At 34.9% G+C, this 21,507-nt stretch overlaps 3 protein-coding genes and 1 long non-coding RNA gene across 6 annotated transcripts in view; 2 read left to right on the plus strand and 2 right to left on the minus strand.

Moving 5' to 3' along the window:
• The window catches only part of LOC104758274 (CCR4-NOT transcription complex subunit 1), a 14,147-nt gene extending 7,146 nt beyond the window's left edge, over nt 1-7,001 (minus strand). The window contains exons 1-27 of one of the 3 annotated variants that reach the window (XM_019242494.1): nt 6,684-7,001; nt 6,231-6,531; nt 5,912-6,137; nt 5,477-5,816; nt 5,167-5,280; nt 4,954-5,082; nt 4,688-4,879; nt 4,407-4,601; nt 4,138-4,275; nt 3,914-4,036; nt 3,573-3,826; nt 3,362-3,465; nt 3,146-3,240; nt 2,837-3,061; nt 2,659-2,667; nt 2,333-2,506; nt 2,175-2,247; nt 2,006-2,073; nt 1,747-1,892; nt 1,545-1,653; nt 1,309-1,455; nt 1,174-1,221; nt 971-1,099; nt 610-840; nt 383-520; nt 209-297; nt 7-112 (exon numbers count right to left, since the gene is read on the minus strand). In XM_019242494.1, the coding sequence (XP_019098039.1) occupies nt 7-112; nt 209-297; nt 383-520; nt 610-840; nt 971-1,099; nt 1,174-1,221; nt 1,309-1,455; nt 1,545-1,653; nt 1,747-1,892; nt 2,006-2,073; nt 2,175-2,247; nt 2,333-2,506; nt 2,659-2,667; nt 2,837-3,061; nt 3,146-3,240; nt 3,362-3,465; nt 3,573-3,826; nt 3,914-4,036; nt 4,138-4,275; nt 4,407-4,601; nt 4,688-4,879; nt 4,954-5,082; nt 5,167-5,280; nt 5,477-5,816; nt 5,912-6,137; nt 6,231-6,531; nt 6,684-6,782 (4,002 nt within the window). In that variant the 5' untranslated portion in view covers nt 6,783-7,001. The remainder of the gene's footprint in view (nt 1-6; nt 113-208; nt 298-382; nt 521-609; nt 841-970; nt 1,100-1,173; nt 1,222-1,308; nt 1,456-1,544; nt 1,654-1,746; nt 1,893-2,005; nt 2,074-2,174; nt 2,248-2,332; nt 2,507-2,658; nt 2,668-2,836; nt 3,062-3,145; nt 3,241-3,361; nt 3,466-3,572; nt 3,827-3,913; nt 4,037-4,137; nt 4,276-4,406; nt 4,602-4,687; nt 4,880-4,953; nt 5,083-5,166; nt 5,281-5,476; nt 5,817-5,911; nt 6,138-6,230; nt 6,532-6,683) is intronic. The other 2 variants (XM_010481115.2, XM_019242496.1) reach the window with 2 other exon arrangements.
• Nucleotides 8,252-9,533, plus strand: LOC104758286. Its single transcript, XR_762664.1, has 3 exons — nt 8,252-8,378; nt 9,130-9,256; nt 9,362-9,533. It is a non-coding gene; the product is annotated as an uncharacterized LOC104758286 (long non-coding RNA).
• Nucleotides 12,260-13,385, plus strand: LOC104758293. Its single transcript, XM_010481132.1, has 2 exons — nt 12,260-12,765; nt 12,881-13,385. Exons 1-2 carry the CDS (start codon nt 12,677-12,679, stop codon nt 13,197-13,199), a joined length of 408 nt encoding a protein of 135 aa, XP_010479434.1. The 5' UTR covers nt 12,260-12,676; the 3' UTR covers nt 13,200-13,385.
• LOC104758307 (squamosa promoter-binding-like protein 8) overlaps nt 20,407-21,507 on the minus strand; it is a 2,532-nt gene continuing 1,431 nt past the window's right edge. Inside the window, exons 2-3 of the mRNA XM_019241183.1 lie at nt 20,907-21,044; nt 20,407-20,775 (exon numbers count right to left, since the gene is read on the minus strand). Of these exons, the coding sequence (XP_019096728.1) occupies nt 20,612-20,775; nt 20,907-21,044 (302 nt within the window). The 3' untranslated portion in view covers nt 20,407-20,611. The remainder of the gene's footprint in view (nt 20,776-20,906; nt 21,045-21,507) is intronic.

Raw genomic sequence — 21,507 nt, forward strand, 5'->3', positions numbered from 1 at the left:
GCCAACCTTCAGCACAAGTTCTTTTGTTGTTTGGCATGCAATACAAACACTTCGCTGCACAATACCAGACACAATCTCCTTGATAGCTCTGTCCATGGCAAGTGGTACCACTCTGAAAATGGATGATAGATTAGTGTGTGAAAGGAAATTCCATCATTGCACTACAAACATAATGATTTCAGCAGTAGGGAGACCTTCCGTCACAAACCTCTGAAATGGAAAGTGCATACCAAATCCGCTCAACTTCTGATTAATAACAACATGATTTCCAATGTTGGGAAGTGCTGCTGACAACTGCTGGCCATGACATTCAATGTAGAATGGGTTTGAGAGACAAGCATATATATAATAACTTTGATCGACATTAATAATAAAAACATACCTGACTGATAGAAAACAACGGGGACGGAGTTGACTGGAACAGTCCTTGAGGTGACGGCAGCTGATCAGACAAACCTAGAGTTGCCACTTTTTCCTCTTCCATCAAAGTATTAGGATAAACACGTTGAGGGGCTACATACTGAAAAGAAAAAGCAAAGCAAGTGGCTAAATATCATTGATATATAAACGACACTACAAGTCGATAACGAAAAGAACACATAAAATAACCTGTGATAATAACTTCGAGGGAACGTCTGTATTCGGAGAATTTGCAACATCAAGAGGTAGGTCTATTTGCTTAAGAGGAGAAACTGTTTTAGGCTCTGATATCATCTGCGGCTGAGAGATAAGATCTTTGTTACTAAAATCAGGATTCCCATCTATTTCTCTCTTCCGGTCCTTTAGAAGGGAAGTTGGCGCTACTTCTTTTATATCAACGCCAAGGTTCTTGAATAAAACCTGACGAGATGAAAAAAAAAACATTGAATACAAATGTATATATAGATATACATATGTATATTTATGCCAAACAACTCGTGATCCTGAGAAGGAACAATCATCTTTCCAAAAACTTCTTAAAACCAGATACCTCTATGTCAAACTTCAGATTCATTTTTAGGTTTGGCATTGAATAAATCTCAGCGAGCAACCCAAGTATAGCCATCGTCCAAGGATTGGGCGGCTGATACGCAATACTGTTTTGGCATGGCTCCAGAACCTGCAGTGATAGTAAATTAGAACTCAAATCATCAACCCTAGAACAGGTAAGAACGCTGATTAACGATCACCAACCTTTGAAGTAAATGGAATGACCGCAATCATCAACCCTTTTTCATATGCCTGCAAAGGAAAAGAATATAAAGTTCACATCTTCACAGTGTTAATACAAAAGATTGACATATAAATGAAGGAAAAAGCAACAAATACCTCCACAATCAAGGATTTTGGATCTATTTCTCGCGCTCTTAAAACATAATTCCTTCCAATGGTCAACTTTCCAAGCCAACTGCCTAAATTTTTAAGAAGAGATCGCTCTTCAGAACTTGACTTTATGAGCTCTGAACCCAAAAGAACCTGCAAACAAAAGAAATTAAGGATTTAAAGTTTGCTTAAACAACAACTTCACCCATCAACGCAAAATCATTTGTGGAAGAAAATTTAACCTTGCAATTTTCATAAGTATTTTGAAGTATCTCCTTAAATAACAACTTCGAATCAACTTTATCCAAGAACTTCAGGTACAGATCATGAAAATTTTGCTCGATGCTCGCTCTATCAGGAATTGAGCACATGAAGGAAAAACAATAAGAGAAGACGCAGAAGCAACACATAAATTGCAAACTTAAAAAAAACAACTATCAGTACCTTTTCATAACCATGTACTGTGCAAACCAAGGATAATACTGTTGAGGTAAAATATCAGCAAACTCTTTCCCTTTCGATTCAATGTTTGCTATAGAGAGATTATTGATTATGAAAGAAACTTTATCCTGAACATTCTGCAGTGGAGTCTGGGAAAAAAAGAAATGTCTTATTCTTGTCATTCATACTAAAAAGTATACAGTTGACATATCGACAATTCATTATGCAATGTAACCAGAACAAAAAAATCTGAATAAAGTACCTCGATTGCGTTTTCTCTTCTTTCAGCTGCTGCAACCAAGGTTTCTATGTTCAAAGCAGACCCAAACCCTGTGATAATCGAATTTTAGAAAGAAAAATCTTCTCTTGATTAGGAAAAGTACCTATCATATTTCAAAAAACATTTATATACTAAGTTAACTGGAGTTTACTTGTCGAAGTAGCTCCACGAGTTTGACGACCAAGACCAGATGAGGTTGAAGAAGACGTTGAAATGCCAGGATTCTGCATTAACAACTAGTGAAGTGAAAAATTGAGACACTTCCACCCATAAATAGGCATAAAAGAAAAATACAAAAAAGATCATCACCCTTGGAATGACAGAAACATCAGCCGAAGTGGTTGATAACGATGGCAGAAGTGGCCTTGCGTCATTAGATGGCAGCACATTGCTGCGGTCATCAATATGCACTTCATTTTGCTGTTGAAGCTGTATGGGAGAAGAATGCTGTAATGCAGATTGGCCAGTGCTAGAACCACTCAACTGCCAAAAAAAATTAAAAAAACTTATGAGCCAACTCAGACAACGAGAAGCTTACAGTGTTTGACATTAAGCTAAAGAGGCTAGAATTGAAAAGGTATGATACTTAAAAGGAAAAGGATCAAGGAGTTTTCTTTCTCCTTTTCAATAAATACCTTGTGAATCTGATATCATGTTTGAAATTGATCGAAATGAAGATATTTGCAGAATCAACTTGTAAGAATGACAGGACAAGTACATATAAAGAGATTTTAAAATAGAAAGCAAACAAATAAAACAATAGCAAGACAATTAGCACATTTTTTCAAAAGAAATTTTAAATCAAACTTCTACCTCGCCATTTCCAGGGGAAGACTGCGAGGGAGCAGGGTGTGAAACAGAGGCATCGGACTCTAAATTACCAGATGATATCCTTGAAAGTGCTTGTTCAATAACAGTGACTAACTCAGGGTGAGTGCTACGCAGATGCGATATTTGCAGAATATGGTTGCAGTATTGAGGCAATTCAACCAGACGGTTCACGAACTGTTCTAGAGCCTTGCTTCCAAAGAGAAACATCTGCATAATTGGGAAAGAGAGCCAATGATAGATCTCTCACAGAAATACCTGGGCGACAGAAATACATAACAAAAGAATCCATACTTTTGAATCTGCAGGTTTACGCAAAGAATCCAAGACTAGACGCAGGGCCATCCCCAGAGTGAGGGAACTTATAAGCTGGTGCTTTATAACAGAACCTGAAATTTTGTACAAGTCACAGCAGATCCTCAGATTTAAGAGAATGTATTGACAACAGTACATATCTGAAGAAGAGATGCTCAAATTTGATAAAAACATCTTCTTAAAAGACCCACTCACCAAAGAGGATGGAGGCTATTTTCAGCTGTCTCTCAGGATACTTGGGGAAAAAACGATATTCTTCAAACAGATTAGCGATCATGCATTCAAAAATTAATTTTTCCCTGCCAAAAAAAACAACCTCGTTATATTCATTATGCATGATGTGCCTGAAAGCATGAAGAAAGAAATTGAATTTCTCCCAAATGTTAAAAGTTTTTCATTATCAAACCTTTGAACTAAAGAGTCCTTGTATCGAGAAAGCATTTGAACCATCGCATCAACACTCAACTGACTAGAAAACATTTGATGGAAATAAGCGTTTGCTTCTGCCTCAACATCATCTCCATATGCATTGGAAGCTGATGAATCTTTAGCCTCGCCATTCTGCAGTTTCGAATTACAATCCAAAATTGCGGCATTGACCTTTTCTATCTCCTCGACCAGTTGAGATGAAGTAATCACATTATCATGAGCTTTCAAAACCTGCAATACATGTTCAAACAATTTAATCTCGGTAGATATGAAATAACAGAAGAGCCGGAAACCAAACCAAAAGGGAAACTAACTAACTTTCAAAAGAGAAGTTGTTGCATCCAGATGAAGATCTGATAACGGATCAGAAGGGTGAAAATGTTTGGCGGTAAAATCCTCTGAGTCGCTGAAATGCACATTCTTGACAAATTTGAGACACTCCTGAAATATGAGAAACATAAATTTTAAATGTAGATACCATCTTCTCATCTCTTAAAAAAACACTGAAGTACTAGAAATTAGATTGTGAAAAAATGTGTTACCTCAGCAAAGAGGTCCTTAAACACATGTAGGCAGTTTGGCAACCAGCTCTCAATGTCCAAAAGACCTCTCAATGATGCAAGGACTGCCAATCTGATACTGAACGAGACTGGAACTGATTCTAAGACAACAGGGAGAATCTGAAATAAATAAATAAATTAACCCTAATTAGTATAGAGACACAGTGAGGCTGTTGTAAGAAAAGACAAAAAAAGACATTATAATGAGATCAATTGAGCCACTGTCACGCATTTTCAATACAACATATCACCTTTAGCTCATGGCAGATTTCAATTATTCGGAGCATGCTGTCTGCTTTAAGATTTTGGGCACCTAAAATCCCCCACAGAAAGAGTTCTGCATTCTGATGCCAGATATTAAGGATAAAACCACTCTCCTGGGAATTCGTTATTATGACTGGAAAAATAGCAGAAACCACTTCTCGCTGGATGAGATTATAAGCAGTCTGCATCAACAGGATTGACATACTTAGCAAACAAAAAAGGCGATATTACGAGCATATACCACCAAAAAACAGTCACGGAAAATTACTTTGATGTGTGTCATTCCAAGAAGCAAGGTTCTAGGACAATGTGTGAGTGGATACTGGAGCAACGAACTAACCAAAACAGCATGACCTCTCTCGGCCAATTGGCATAGAACATCCAAGAGATCCAGCGACAGCCATGCATGATTGGATAGTCCTAACTGTTGCTCATGGCTGTGCATGTTATCATTATATACCTGGAAAACAGCTGGTCAGAATAGTGACAGTATCAAGGAAGAGCATCTCTAAACATGTATGTGTGGTGTCTCACCAGCTTCCTTGGAGAATGCATAAAGGTGAAAACTTCTGGTGGGGCAGATATTGCATGCTTAAGAAAGGATAATTGACCTTCCATATTCTTCCAGACAGACGCACATACAGCATCAAGAGGAAATGGCTCCTGCAAGAATCAGATTAAACCTTAAACAACAAAATGAAGCAAACATATTTTTAAACAGACAAATTAGCCATTATGAGAACACACCTTGCAAGCGGTTTTATAGAGCCGCATGAAAAACGCGAAACACTCCATATTAGGGATGTCAAATCCATCATGATCAAGATTCTCGATTACTTTCCTCCAGCTTGTGCCAGGAGCCTGATTTGCCATAAAATCATAAGAGCAAGAACCAGATAGAACTTAACAGATAAGCTAGATGCGTCTTCACAAATCCATCGATAAAAGAATGGACGATAGTCTCAAACAAAAAGAGATAAATAAAAAGGCTAAACTGAGTTTCTTAAACTATCAGTGACCTTGATTAGACAGAGTAATAGTGTTTCAGATAACTCACAAGCAGATTGATTGTATCAACTAGAATATCAACATTCCACGACTTTGGCGTGGGAGGCTCAGATGGAATGCAGGAACCAAGGGCTAAACTGAATGTTGAAAAGGTGGTGTGATTATCTTCAAGATCAGCACATGTCCGAGCAACATTGACAAGAATTCTTGAGATAGTAGCCTCTCTTAACGGTGCAAAACTAGACAAGATCTCTTTGCATTGTTGGGCATCAGCAGTGAATCCACAACCTAATTCTCCCATGAGATCTCCAACACCTGTTTCCTTATCGATTTCAGCTAAGATAGCATCAAACTCGTTTTCAGCAGAATCACAGTGAAAACCCATGCTCCTACAGCAGAACAGGAAAATAGTTGAGAGACAGATCCAGAACATAAGAAAGAAAGAAAATAAAATAAAAGGGATAAACAGATGGAAGCAACTCACCTGAAAACATCAGCTTCATGAACGTCGGAGAGGATAGGTGTGAGAGCAAAAGAGAAATCATCACTAGGTTGAGCATAAGACAAAATCTGTAAGAAGGAATCCAAATGCCTGGAAAGATCCTCAGAACTCTGGAGAAACAAGAGAACATTCTGAATTTGCTCAGATGAATCAATCTGGCCGGTATTGGCACAGAGTTGCTCAATCTCGGCCAATAAAAAGTTGCGTCCTACAAAAAAAGGGAAAGAAGAAAATGCCATGAGTAAGAAAAACAAGAGCGAAAAAGAGATAAGAGAAGAGAAGAGAGTGAGAAAGGCTTTACCAGTTGTCTTTGCATCCAATCTATCAAAAACGGTGAGGGCCAGAGCAAAGGCAATTTTGTCAGAGACTGAAAATTCCAAAGTATCAGTCAAATCATCCAGAAATGACTGAGTAAGCTCAACATCTTTCAGGGCGTGAGAGAGCAGGGTTCCAAGATTCGGCAATTTCATCACACGTTTAAACACTAAGGATACTACTTTCTCAAGCTGTAACAGCGTATCTGGCTGGCTTTTCCGGACGGTGAAGCAATCTAAGCAGGTCTTGAGAACTGGAATACTAGTCTCCACTCCAAAATCAAACAACTAGCATTTGCAAAATAAAATAAAAAAAAAGAGTTCAAAATCACAAAGTGAACAAGCAAACAAAACAACAAAATCAGAAGAAACAAAAAAAAAATAAAAAATAAAAATATGCGCTAGGAAACATCAGAGAGAATGAATATATAAGTAAGTACCTGAGAAAGCTCTTTGGCGATGGAGTCGGCATCGGAATCATGAAGGCTCTGGAGCAAGAACCGGGTATGACCGGCGACCTTGGAAGGAATCATCAGCATGGTAAAATCTGAGATCCGAAATGCTATGGTAATTTATTGCCAGGAACAAGCGGGTGGGGAGGGGGAGAGGGCTCTTCTAGGGTTTCAAGAGGGTGGGGGGATCCAAAGAGTAGCTGCTAGGGATTAACGAGAACGCTCTCGGAGATCCGTCCGCTGAGAGAGAGAGAGAGAGAGATTTGATTGATCGTAATCGTCAAGCTTTTTTTTTTTGCCTTTGTGTTTGGGTTTGTGTTTTTTTGGCCTTTCCAAACCAGCTATATACGTCGAAACACCGCCGCTGCTGGATAAGCCCATTTATATCATTAATGGGCCTTCTATTACCCGACTCCTCTAAAGTATTTACGGCCCAATAGACGGTCTTCTAACGTATATTTATTTACACGTCATACTATAACTATTAACCTGACCAGGGCATTAGCAATAGCAGCATCTCATTCACACTACTTATTTACTGGTCAAACCATCATTTTCCAAATCGAAGTGGAAGCTTCGTATTCTCAAAATCAATAGAAAAATAAATCGTATTCAATAAATATTATCGAAGCTTCCACTTCCAACAACCCGATTCCGATTCTGATGGGAAGCTGACTAAACAAATTAGTGAACAGTGACTTTCGTGGACTTAATTGAAACAACAACAACAAAGTTCAAGTGTCTTACCTATTAGTTTCTTGATTGCCCACTAACGTAACTCGTGTGGATTTCCATATTGTCTTTGAATCCATCCACAATATTAAGGTAAAGGAGCACCCTTGTTAGTAATTTTTTATTTTATTTGATCGTGTTGGGAACTCATGATGATAGTCGAACATCATTGATTAATTTTCACCCAACAAAGCAAAAGCATCTTCATTATTGGCTTCTTTTCAAATATACGATACGATCATCATCATTTTGATTCCGAAACTTTTAAGCAGAGTACATATAAACCTAAAAGTCATCGAGAGGTAGGGTTCTCCACTTGTCTCGAATGATTATATATCAGACCATCCAAAAACAATTCTACGTACTGTATCATCGATCTGCTGTTATATTACATTCTATATACGTCTCTTCTTTAATTTCAAGTTACATATTTTGATGCATAACTGCTAATATTTTACTAATACAAATATATATATATATATATATATATATATATATACCTTTTTAAATCACTGTACATATTCGAAACTTCATCCCGAATCATAGTTTGTCATTTTTTAGCTCAACATAATAGTTATAAATTAAATTTGAATGTTGGAAAGAGAGTAACTAAGAGCATCTCCACTGGAGATACTCACTCCATTGCTCAGTATTTTTAACCTCTAAAAATAAATCAAAAAGGCTAATTTATGAGAGAAGCGTTTCTCTATGGAGCATCGGAAGCAACTCATAAGGAACAACACGTGTCAATTTTTAGTTGGTTAATGAAAAATAGAAAAGTAATTTTTTTTCTTTCTATTTACATTTTTCTCGCAAAACTATCTCACTCTTTTCTCTCTCGACGGAGTGATAGTAATCCAATATTTGTGTAGATCGATCTGACGATTCGGGAACAAAATGGCATTATCACTTATGATATTGGAGAAGCAGCTTTCTTGATATATTGCTCTTGTAAGTTTTCTTACTTCTCCGATAAATTTTTTATTTTGATTGTTTTTTTGTCTGGTTTGTTCCTTACCTTAGTCGGATGCATCCTTAGATCGATTGGTATGATTGAGATATGTGTGCTTTCGTAAATTGATTGAGAGAAGTTTGGTTTTTTGGAATCATAGATGGCATCTACATTGTTGTTCTTTTGTATGATGTTGGAGTTATAATACTGATGATGATGAGCAAAATGTAAAGTCCCTTTTTTTTTTAGTTTCTTGTTTTTAAAGATCGAGTCAGGGTTACTCCACCTTCTCTTCCTCCAACACCTAATTTTAGAATCGAGAGAGCTAAGATGAGACTTTAATTTCTTGCCCAGTTAAATTATTTTAGGGGAAACAAGTATAATCCAATGATCCGATCAGATTCTGTTTCATAACTTCAATTTGTGAAAAAATGTGTTTTCTATTGATTTGTTCAATTCGTTGGCGTATATCTGATGTGTTTCGTTCTAATGAGGGTCTGGTCACTGTTATTGTGCTTGACTCTTTGTTAATTCGTATCTTCACTCTTCTCCATGAGCTTCAAGTTTAGATTTTTCTTCATCGGCTTTGCTCAATTGCCTTACTATTCTTAATAGTTCATTACGGTGTGGTACTGAATTAATGATTTTGACAAATTGATATGTTGATGAAACGTTTATGCTGTGAATGAATGTTGTTGCTTAGACCAATCTGTTAACTAATCGACGCTAATAACTTTGGTTCTTTAACAGTTTCATCGCATTTGAGCCTTGAAGACCAGAAAAAGGATCTTATCACATTGCTGCTTTGCCCTGCTTATCTGAGTCTGTGGACAAGAGATTTTCCGGAGGGTCCTTTTTGTGCTTATTATTCTCCATGGTAACTCTCTCACTCTCTATTTCTTGCTATGAATTGTGCTTGTTTGGTAACTTATGAAAAGCCTTTTAAGTTGTGCCTGTACTGATTTGTCTTCTTTGGTGCCAGGCAAGTAATGAGAATCTACCACCCAATGTTATCAAGCAGCTTGCCAAGGAGCCGAAGAGTGTGGACGAATCCCCTCATGATGGCATCAAGGTTGTGGTTAATGAAGAGGATTTCTCACAAATATAGGCTGATATTGAAGGTTCTGAATCATGTAAAATTTTTTTGTTAATTTTTTTAATGTAATATATAAGTAATTAAAATAATTGTTTTGTTATTTTGAATTATTTAATAATTTTAAAGATTTGATAAATAATAAAATTTAAAATTTGATAAATAAAGAAACCTTAATAGGAGTTCTCTAATGTAAGGTTAATTTTGTTTAAATTTTTATTGGATTGCTTTATTTAGTTAAATATTAATTATATGATTAGTTTAATTTAAAGTAAGTGAATAGAGGTTCTGGAGTGGAGATGGTCTAATGAAAAAGAAATAAAAAATGGTGAACAAAAATAAATTCCTAATTCTCGGAAATGGGACTAAACTCTAAAGTAAATCATGTGAGGCGCACTACAACAAGTATAAGGCAAGGATCACTTCACTTAGGTCCACTTTCTTCTATTCACATGTATGTTTTTATAGGTTATTATTACATGAACAAAGTACACACTGATATTGCATTAGTTTGTAAAGACAAGATTAATTAGAAAAACTAGGTGACAACCTGACATTCGAACTAAGGATTGGCAACCGAATTGCCTACATGGGTTTTATTTAAACATCCCCAGATATAATTAATAGAAATATTCAGGGAGGACGAGAGAGAGAGGGCATGCGTGCATGCATGTGTTTCAGTTTAACATGGCCAACCAAACTCCAAAACTGTCGCTTGGAATCTGCCACGTGGATCACGCTCCGTCCGTTTAAGCTTAGGAAACCACCGGCAAGATCATCAGATCGCCCTTTTATCTTTTCTTCCCACCGATTCTCGAAGTCTTGCACTGCACGTCGTCGAGTCTCATCAAAGTTGCCTTATTGTGAATTTATTTCCCGTCCCTCATTAAGATACTGTAATAGTAACATTATAACTGTTTTCTAAATTTTTCTTTTAAAAAAAGACTGAGAGAGACACAAACCGCAATAAATATGGTAAAAGCTAACAATAAATGTGTACCAAATTGTATTTAACCTAACCCTACTCATTAAATCCATCTCGATCCATAAACATAATGCTATAATTTGTTTAGCCAATAATATCCACCTGCTAGACGATAAAAAGAAGAAGAATGAAAAAAAAAAGGAAACGAGAAATGAAGTAATGGAGCCATAGGCTAGAGGGTTACACGAAGAATTGGATTCAATGTTTTAGGGCATCTTTAACTGGAGAATACTTTTGGGTGTTAGAGTAAAAATATTATGAAAATAATATAAGATCATTAGTTTAGATCTTTTGTTAAGAAGTTAGTTATTGGGAGAACATGAGTAAGATCATAAGATTTAATAATATAATAATCTTAAACATATTACAATTTTAAAAACTTTTAAAAATTATATTTAAATTGCAAACTAAAAAATTTTTTACTAAAATTCAAAATACAATACCAAATTCAAATGAAACAAAAAAAATATTGTAAATAAAAAACAAACAAACAAACAAACAAACATATTACTTAATTAATTAAAGCACACAAACATTTTATTTAATTAATACATTGTTTAATGTCCAAATTTGTTCCATATATTCTCAATCAGGAAACCAACCCAAATTAGGAAACCAACCTTGCATTACATATAGTGAGTGTGACTTACCTTTTAGTTTCGAGCAAATGCAGGTTTGTTGATGGTCATCCGATTAAATTTGCCCTGGTTAAGCTCACCTACAAGCCTCATAAACAAAACAAAATCGATTAAAGTTAATCAGTGTTAAGGTTGATTTCAAATACAACATACAATACTAAGAATTCAGTCATACATCCTGCAAGCTCACTAAAATCCTATATTGATTAATCAAAACCTTTAATTGACAGATGACCCTAAACCCTATACCATGTTACTAAACCCAAACCTAATTCACAGATTTCAATTTTACCCTAAATCGATGAAACATCGAACAAACAATGACTGACAGAGGAAACGACGGGACTACCTTGTCTATATCGCCGGAGATGAGATTTGCCAGACAAAGGAGACGAGGAGACAAAGGCTTAGGTAGAAGATTTCGACTTCGCCTTCAAATCGCGAAACTTGGTGAATCGACAAAAGATGAGAATTTAAACGGATTTGTCAGAAAAGCTATGCAAAGATCGACTTCTACACGGAAGAGCTTTCGATTTTGGTGTTTGAATGGCCGGAATACAAATTAATCGGCGAAGATGAAGAAATCGAAGCTATCGCCGTTTTCTCTCTTTCTCGAATAAAACCTATACGCGTTTGGGAGAGAAACAGAGAAATGGAAATAATCTCGATTGAGAAAACTCTCAACCACTCCCGCCACGTACACAAGAACTATCCTTAAATCAATTCTACTTTAAGATCAAAAATTATGTTTTAAGCCTATTATTCAATATTTTTCTAATTTAATTGGGCTTAGAACACATTGGGTGTTCTCCCATTAAAGTTGGTCTTACTGCTAGCTAGACTACCTCTCCACCCCAACAAAACGCAGAAGTAATAATGTCACGAGCGTCCTTATCCGCTTTATGGGAAAAATCAGCAGTACTAAAACACTAATTAAGTTGGATCAACTTAATTTGCGTCTTTTTTTTGTTGGTGTTGTTGTTAATTGTCGCCTCACACTGTTTTGTTCACACTTACGCTCACTCCCACACCAGCTAGACGTTTCGTCACGTCAACAGTGAAATAGATGATATATATGTTGTATGTATGAGTTGAAAGTGAAAAGCCTAAAAATTTGGATTTGATGATACGAATAACAAAGATACCTAAACGCATTATATTAATTGCTGCATCTATGTTGTTCTAACACGCGCTTTCTATATAGTAGGCGAGGAGATGAGTCCAGTATGGATGAAAAAGAATCACAATGGAAGGACAAAGCTGTCATTTACAAAACCTCCCCTTTTTTAAGGTTGTCTCTCTCTCTCTCTCTCGCAAAGCTCTCTGCTCTACCTGTACATTTAATAACACGCATATATAAAGTATCATATACTATATTATGTGCAATACACATATATATATATATAGAGTAATAGAGGCTTTGCTATAGCTTGTGGGGTTTAAATATATAGTATATAAATAGCCTAACATCACCGCCTTCATCTAATTCATTATATATTAAAACCTTCGATCTTTATCTCTCTTTCTCTCTGGATTTAATTAATTTAGAAAGAAAATATATAAGAAAAGATTGTGAAGATCATGGAGAGAGTGTGTTGCATGTGCGGCGACGTAGGTTTTCCCGACAAGCTCTTCATCTGCGGTCACTGCCGCAGTCGCTTCCAACACTCGTAAGTACTCCTAGCTCCTCCTCTCTCCTATCTCCTCCATCTTTGTGCGTTAACGCGAGTGACCGCGCCCATTCACGGCTAATATAATTTATTAATGGGTTTCTCGAATATATAGTTACTGCAGCAACTACTACAGTGAGTTTGCTGAGCCTACCGAGATTTGCGACTGGTGCCGGAGCGACGGTCGGAAGCTGAGCAACGTTGCTACACATGATGGCGGTTCTTCTTCAAAGAAGTCTTCTTCTTCATCCTTAAATAATTTTGAACATGATGAGTTCACAAACCGATCGGACTATTCGTCCCGCGGTCGAATCAAGCATAACAATAACCGTCATGATCAAGTGGCCAAGAGCGTCGCCGGATCTGGAGGCGGAGCGCCGTCGCCTAGGACGGCGACACGAAGGTACAAGCTTCTCAAAGATGTCATGTGTTAGTTTCAAACTAAACAAAAGGCATAATTACAATATTTAAATTAATTATAATAATCTTTGGAGCTGTGTGACTTTTAAATTATTTAGCCCACGACCTTTTCTCTCATCCTTTACTCTTCTGTATTTATTCTTTACTATATAATAGTATATAAAATGAATGTGTGTTTGGCGTGAGTTTGTGTTTTCTTAATCAGCAAAGTTTAATAACTAGTAAATTCCATTATACTTTATCTCTCTCTTTTTTTCTTCTTCTTGGCTTAAAACCTTTCGTAAAACTTACCATCGACCATTGACTTTTGACCCAAAAAAACTAACCATAGACGTACGTTCATAAGTAGTACTGATAGTATTAGCCATTGGATAGAGGTGATGTTTTTCTTAATTTATAAGTTTGGTTGGGTGTGTATGTAAACATATACACACGTGCGCCCGTGTGTGTGTCTATAATCAACCGGTACGTGAATGACAATTTGAATTTGGTACGAGAATTGATTATTGTGCGTGGACAAACGGAATATATATATAATAAATACGAATGGTGGGAAAGAAACATTCATCTATATACATTTTTAAATACATTTTGGGTTTTACCATTTTATTTATACTTATTTAAATTGTTATTTTGCAATATTGATCCCTAAAAAATTGTACAAGAAGACAATAATTAAAATATGGGAAATCAAATCGATTATATTAATAATTTGATTATAATTTCCTAAAAAAATCGAAAAAATCAATCAAATTTCTATTGGTTTATAGTTTCCTTTAATATCTCCACTTTATTGCTATTATTAATGCTATTTTCCAAAATGAAAGTCCATTAAAATCGGAAGCTATTTCTAATATTTCATGCTATCACAATAACATTAATAATATTCCCTAAATCATTCGTAGGAATAACTATATTAATACATATTTTTTTTGTAAACTTTCATTAACTATGTGTATCATTCATATAGTGATTGAGCGATTTCTTCATCTTCCAAATTTGTATATGAGATTTTTTACCTGATCACCAAAATATTCTCAAACCAACTCCTCTATAAATAACAATCTATAATCTAAATGTTTAACTCATCAGAGAAATACGAAATATGTTTTAAGTTTTAAATGGAGTAGTGGCGGGATCTGAGAAAGGTCTATCTTAAAATATCTGTGATCGTTAAGGTTTATGGAGTCAGACTCCTTGGTACCTCAAAAGCTGCTTCTCTAATCTCCCTTCTCTTTTTGTATTTTACCGATAATTTTTGTTTAAAAAGTATTGTTGACCCTTTGTGTAATACATGTTTGTCCACAATTATTTTGCATTTGTGGTTGTAGGTAACATTAAGACAATATTGAAGACAGTGAACAAGAAGAAATATTTGTGATACTTCTTATTGTATGCTATTGTCGTTATTGACTTAATATTCTACTCATTTTTTTTTAAACGTTTCTTCTTATAATATGCTGCTTTATGTTTTCATTTTTTTTATAAATTTATATTAAAATTCTGTGGAAATTTTAATAAATTCTTAAAATAATTTTGATTTTTTATTTCAGGAATCATATTTCCAAAACAAGTTAATTTTTTTTTGGAGGCAAAGGAGATGATGATTGTAATTTCTCAACTTACGATTCATTTTAATGAGTTTATATGGTATTTTTCTATATATAATCTTTAATGTAATGGGTTGAGTTGTACATGGGTTTTTGGGATTTGGTCTAATAAATTGTAAATTATTATACAACACAATAAAATACCATTTTCTCCAACTAATTAAATCATTAAATGTAGTATTATAAATCATCTAATTTAATAGAAAAATTAAAATATCTTAATGTGAAAATATTATTTTGATAAAACGTTTAGGAGCTCACAAATCAAATGCTTAAAAGGGTTATAATTGAAATTGGTATCATGTATGATGATGAGTGTAAATCTCCTTTGATATCTCTAAGTGTTTAGTTGTAGTTGTAATACTAAGTTACTAAATTAAGTACACTATGCTTAATGTTAAATCTAAAAACAAAAAATTTTAATCACATAACTTTAATACACAATAAAAAACTATTAAAATATTAACATTATTAATAGTAAAAATACACAACTTATAGTTCTTTGAAATCCAACCCACATAAATGTAATAAAAATACTACTTTGTTGCAAGGACACCAAAATCTATATTTACATTTTTTAAGTATATTTGACAAAGTAAAAATTCTGTTACATAGAAGATCCTTGAAAAAAATTGCTTAAATAGATTTAAATGATCGGGTGTTATGTGATTAAGTGGATTAGAATTTACATAGTTTTTATGGATTATCTACTATAGTAAAACACACAAAATATTTTAATATGAGATTAGACCATTTAAACGAAAGTTTTCTATTTGTAAACAATAGAAACACATTTAAATAAGAGAAAATAGATTATCCCTCTTGAAAATCCTATATTGGCATTATCTACATTAATATATAAGATCATATTTTAAGCAGTTTTTGTCTACCAAAATTAGTTTAAGTCGTACTTTAAATTAGTTTCCAAAAAATATTTATAAAAATAAATCTATAAGAAATTAGTATCCATAGTTAAAATACTTTTCAATAAGAAATCTAAATATTAAAAAAACTTCCTAAAAGAAAATTTAAATGCTTGCGGGTGATGTGATAGAGCCGATTTGAGTTTACATAAATATGGTTATTAAAAAATTTTAGTTACAAAAAATATCCCTCAGTATATCGTGAGTTATCTCCTAAAACTAACCATCAAAATGGAGTTATACAATCTTAAATACTAAACAAAACAAACAAAATTAACAAATATAACTTAAAATTTTTAATTACAAAATATTGTCTTGCGGTAGTTAAAATCTAGTTATAGAATGTAAATAAGTGAGTACGCCAAGTACTACTTAGAGCATCATTAGTGGTAAGTTCTCTATGGGTTATTCATGAAATTGGGCCCCAAATTCTTAATAAAAAACTCATTAATAGTCCAAATAAGAGAGAATCGATGTTGTAGGAAGGATCTGAAGCAACCCCTTAAGAACGCTATGTGACGTTATATTAGTGGATGTTGAGTAAATATAAAAGGGGATTTTTTTTCTTCCCCAATTTCTTCTTCTTTCTTCCCGACTTTCTCTTTCTCTTCTCTGTCGAACAAGCGAGAGAAGAACAACCGATTGATGTGAAATCGGGAATAATCAATGGATTCACGTCGAATCCTTTGAGTTTTCCGACTTAGATCTTATGGTTGGTTGGTTACCCGGAGGTGATGGCTTCCAGATTGGCGGAATCATTACAGCTGACGGTTCGTTTGTCATGATAAACGACGGTGGAGGTTTCTATATGGTGGAACAACGACGACAGCTATTTCTGGTGGTGCCCTGAAGCTAACGGCGAGGTCCAAACCCTAACGAATCTGGAGAAGGTTCGTTTCTCATTTCTGATTGATTGCATGTGTTTGTAATTAGCCTCGAGTGGTTGATATTTGGTAGGGATTCAGATTAATCCGATTGATTGTTAGAATGGTTAATTGTTTGTGTCGATTTGACTTATTAGGTGTAGATTACGAGATTAGTTTGATGTTTGTGTCGATTTCCATAATATTGGAAAGTTGTTTACATGTTCTGGTTCTAATTCAAGGATATAATTATGCAACTGAGTTTTGCCCTCTTTTTTTACTGCTATGAAGGTACTGGGAGATTGATAGCATTTTTTACATGTAAATTTGTCTTTCTTGTTGTAGATTCAAAAGCAAGCTTGTGACAAATTCGATCCTTCCTTCTATCCCCGTTTCCAGAAGTGGTGTGATGACTGCTTTTACATAAAGGTGTGTGTTGTGTTTTGTGTGACATCTTAAGTTTAAAATCCTAAGCTCTGAAGTTGTGTTTAGGGATGTTATTAAAAATTGGAAAAGGTAGGAACAGCTCAGGGACTGTGATAAGCCCTTATTCTTTTTGTGAGGCCTTTGAAAGATGTTATAGAACTCTTTGATCTTTGTTTTCAGCACCGTGATGAGAGACCAGGACTTGGAGGGATATTTTTTGATGATCTTAATGACTATGATCAGGAAATGCTCTTGAAACACTCACTCACACAAAGAAGTAGTCGATGGGAGTTGTAGTTGCAGGTTTTAACTGTGGGAGTTGCAGGTTTTTGTAATTGCAGGTTTTAAGGGTGGGAGTTGCATGTTTTAAGTGTAGTTGCAAGTTTTAACTGTGGGAGTTGTAGGTTTTAATTATGGGAGTTGCAGGTTTGTGTAGTTGCATGTTTTAAGGGTGGGAGTTGCAGGTTTTAAGTATGAGAGCTGTAGTTGCAGGTTTTAAGCAGCAAGACAATTAGATGTATTTTTTATTTTGGATTCAAATGACATTGTAACTTGTTACCTTGTTCGGATTATTTTTCAAGTTGACATCGAGATTGTGTTTGTAAACACATAGCAACAATTTTGTAAACACATAATATTTCAGTCACATAGACACCAACAAATCAGTCACATAAACACCATCATTTAAAATAAAACATGAACCTTCTTTTGAGTTCTCTAGTAATAGGGAAATTTTGCTTAAGTTTCTCTTAGGGTTACTTTACTTAATTTAGTATTAATTATATAATTAATTAGTATGAGAGTAACTATTGTGGGTTACTCCACTAATGATGATCTTAGCACATGTAACAAGGTCGGTCCAATTTATACATACATATATGATATATCCTTCTTAATCTGTTCATTTCTTTACTAGTATATATATTCTTGTATACCGACTACGAAAAGTACCAATCGTGACTAAACTTTTAAATAAAGGTTATTGTTCAACCATTTTAGTCGTGGCATTTCATATGAAAACATTCCAAGTATATACTAGTATGGAAACAATCATTATCGCTGAATAGTGATACAGATCGTGCATTTTTTACCTCCTCGTTCGATAAAGAAAACATAATCGTGTTTTTTTTTATAATGATAATCATGTTATCAAGCGTCGATAGCTCAATTGGTAAAGACTTTCTGGCAAAGTCTAGAGGTCGCCAGTTCGAGGGACGGCGTTTGGGAAAGGACCATATAAAATGTTCTGATTCCTGGCCCGAGGGGATGTACTAGCCTAGATCCGAAATCTCTTAATAATTCAAAAAAATGATGATCATATTTCTTTAAGTGGAAACCATAAAGAAGACATATTTCTTGAGGAAACGCGATGAGGTTGAAATGATAGTGGGCTCAAAAGGAATCTGTTGGGCTCGTCAACTCTGATACTGGTCCATAAATCAATTTCGATTTCCTGCATCGGTTTTAAATTATTTTGTAAAGTAGTACTAAAAGTCCCAAAAAATTATGTATACGGTATACCTGACTTTGAAATTATTAATCAAGTTATTAACGCACGCTCCCCAAAACCCAATGTCTAAGAGAGTAACAGTAATTTTAGGTGTTTCATTAATTAAAAGGGCCAGTAAATATTATATGTTAGTATCAAACACGGAAAGATATCTTCCACTCAAGTCCAATCATCCTCTAGAATAGGATTAGGTTTAAGGTTTATTCAACATGAAAAAGTGATTCTCCTAGTATATACTGTACACGTGGTGACGTGCGTATATAATCGAGGCAGTTGGGTTTCATCAAAACCTTAACCTTAAAAAAAAACAATTAAGTCAAGACGTTGGGATGCTCTGATCTTCCCAAAGTCCTTGGATGAAAAAATGATTCAGCCTCCTCCTCTTCATTATTTTTAAAATGTTCGTAATCATTTGACTTTACAGCAACACAATATATATATATATAGTATATCGTTGTAATCATTATTTTTGTTTCTTGTCTGTTTATTGTTATTATCTTAAAATAAATACATAAGTTGGGTCGTCAGATAAAATTGCATGATTCAGGAAATCAAAGTCCGATCCAAGTCACTCACGTAAAAGAGTTACAAATTAAAACTTACTTATTAGGTTGTGTACATATTCTGTATATACAGAAATTCTAAAATATACTACAAGCAAGACAACAGGCGGGTCCGTCCATAAACAGAACCCCTAATAGTCTAGCTAGCTAGTCGTCGAAAAATCAGCAGCATTTAGTTTGCCTCCGTGTCCTAAAAGTTGAAATTAAGGAAGGGATAATAATAATAATTAATAGCTAGTGTGTTAATGGTTGGGCTTTATTTGGTTCATCCCCACCAGTACCACCGCCACCACACCGGACGCTTAGTGCCAGAAAATGATCACGTGTATCGCTCTGCTGAAAATTAGCTCGCAGACCCCGAAGCGCAACCACTTAATTTGTCCAACCCAACCCAAATATGACACGTTTGTAAACGAGGTCCCACACCCTGGCAGCTCTTAGCTTAAAATTTAATTAGGGAGGAGGAGGACTCATAATGTATACGCCAAATGCAACACTCGGAGCTTTTAATCAATCTTCCACAACTGTATCCCATATCTTTCATGAATTTTTACACAAGGTTACAACTGATTAAAAGCGTTGTGTTGTACATAGTACTACTACAAGTAAACTAACTAGTTAATCAAGTACGCTAGCTGATCAGCATATTATAATTAATTAAATAAATAATAGTATACGCTAGTGTACTAGACTAGATGATCCACATTTTTTTGCTTGGAATTAAGATGGCCTTTTTTCTCTTATGTTTGTTGTGGGATAATTAATAGCCTAGCTAGCATTAACTTATTTATCAACCAATGAAAGTGAAAATTAAAGCTGGGGTGGGGGGATGTAAAATCACGTGGATTATTTAAAATCTAACAAAGTTTTGTAAATAAGTAGTATGATTTTTTAGCTTCAAAATGGGGGACAACGAGACCTCTCTCTCAACCATTTTTTTTTCTGATGTTATAATCGTAAAAAGAAAGAAAGGAAAAAAGGGGAAACCACGTGGCCGTCATCGATCAGTCACTTTCTAAAAAATTGGTTTCCTGTAGTTTTCAAGGAAAATTCGAGGCAGCACCATCATCATCATCATCAGATTCAGATTCAGACATATATAGATGACGACAGAGTCAAATAATTCAGTTCCCCGAAATGAATAAACGATGAACGAACCACCATGCACCAGTACGCTCCCCGGTCTTTTCTTTTACCAGCAATAATATTCTCCTATTCATTTCACACTTGCAATTTTTTTTTTTTTTAAATAAATACTAATTGATAGGAGTAACTAATAAGTACATACTAGTATGGGACTGGGACTATTTAGAAGTCTAATAAGAATCATTCAAGTTGTTGGTTAATTATTTAAACCTCTACTAATTAAGTCACAAAAAAAAAAAAACAAATTTAAAACGTATGACAAGGAGAGAAACAAGAAGATTAGAAAAGAAAAGCATTACATTATCGACTAGTTTAAACAATAGCAGTGCGACTAAACTTGTCATAATTAATTAAGCAGATAGATTATCTCGCTGGAAACTGAAAGCTATCCGCTTGAGAAAAACATTGAATTGGAGGATGAAGAAGCTGACGTGGAGGACGAATTAGCTGTCGTTTGGAACTGCCTTTGTCTGAAACACTCCAATGAAATCGTCGTCGGCGTCTTGGATGGTGACGGAGACGATTTCATACCCGAATCGTTGGGTGACTCTGCACGCAGACCATCATTCGCATTAGTTAAGTTACAATTAATTAATTAGCTATATATATATATATATAGAGAGAGAGAGAGAGAGGGAGAGATGATTTTTTAAATTTAATTTGTAAGAGAGAGAAAGTACTTGGAGTTGGCTTGCCAGCAGAGTCGTGGGCGGCGGAGGTTGACTGGTGACATTTACGGCGGCGCCGGTTATGGTCAGCGAGTCGCTTACGGCAGCTACGTTTCCCGTTGTCGAATTCCGACAGCAAATGGAACCTGTAATAATAATAATATATATATTTATATATTAAAGATTAATTGAGATGATAAAAGATGAGTAATATATATATAATAAGCAAGCTAAGCTAGGGCTAACAGAAACAAAAAAAAAAAAATAGAAGAAGAAGAAGAGAGAGATCGATCGATTTTGGTTGAAAAGGACGGACAATCGAAAAAGCCATTCAGACATAACATATATCGGGATCCGACACACACAAACACACGTACGAACTTTCTCAATGATTAATTAACTAACTAATTGTGAATTGTGATGATCGATCTCATATTATCTAAAGAAAGAAGAAGAGGAAGCTGATTATAATTAATTAAATAAAAAATATATAATCTAAGTAGTAGATGGGAACAACGTTATAGGATGGATTGTACGGACGGACGAAGATGCCCCCACTTCCCATGGCCATGGAGATGGGATGATACTATAATACTACTAAAAGGTGAGAGGG

The sequence above is a fragment of the Camelina sativa genome, chromosome 3 (genome assembly GCF_000633955.1).
Source record: "Camelina sativa cultivar DH55 chromosome 3, Cs, whole genome shotgun sequence".
NCBI lineage: Eukaryota > Viridiplantae > Streptophyta > Magnoliopsida > Brassicales > Brassicaceae > Camelina > Camelina sativa.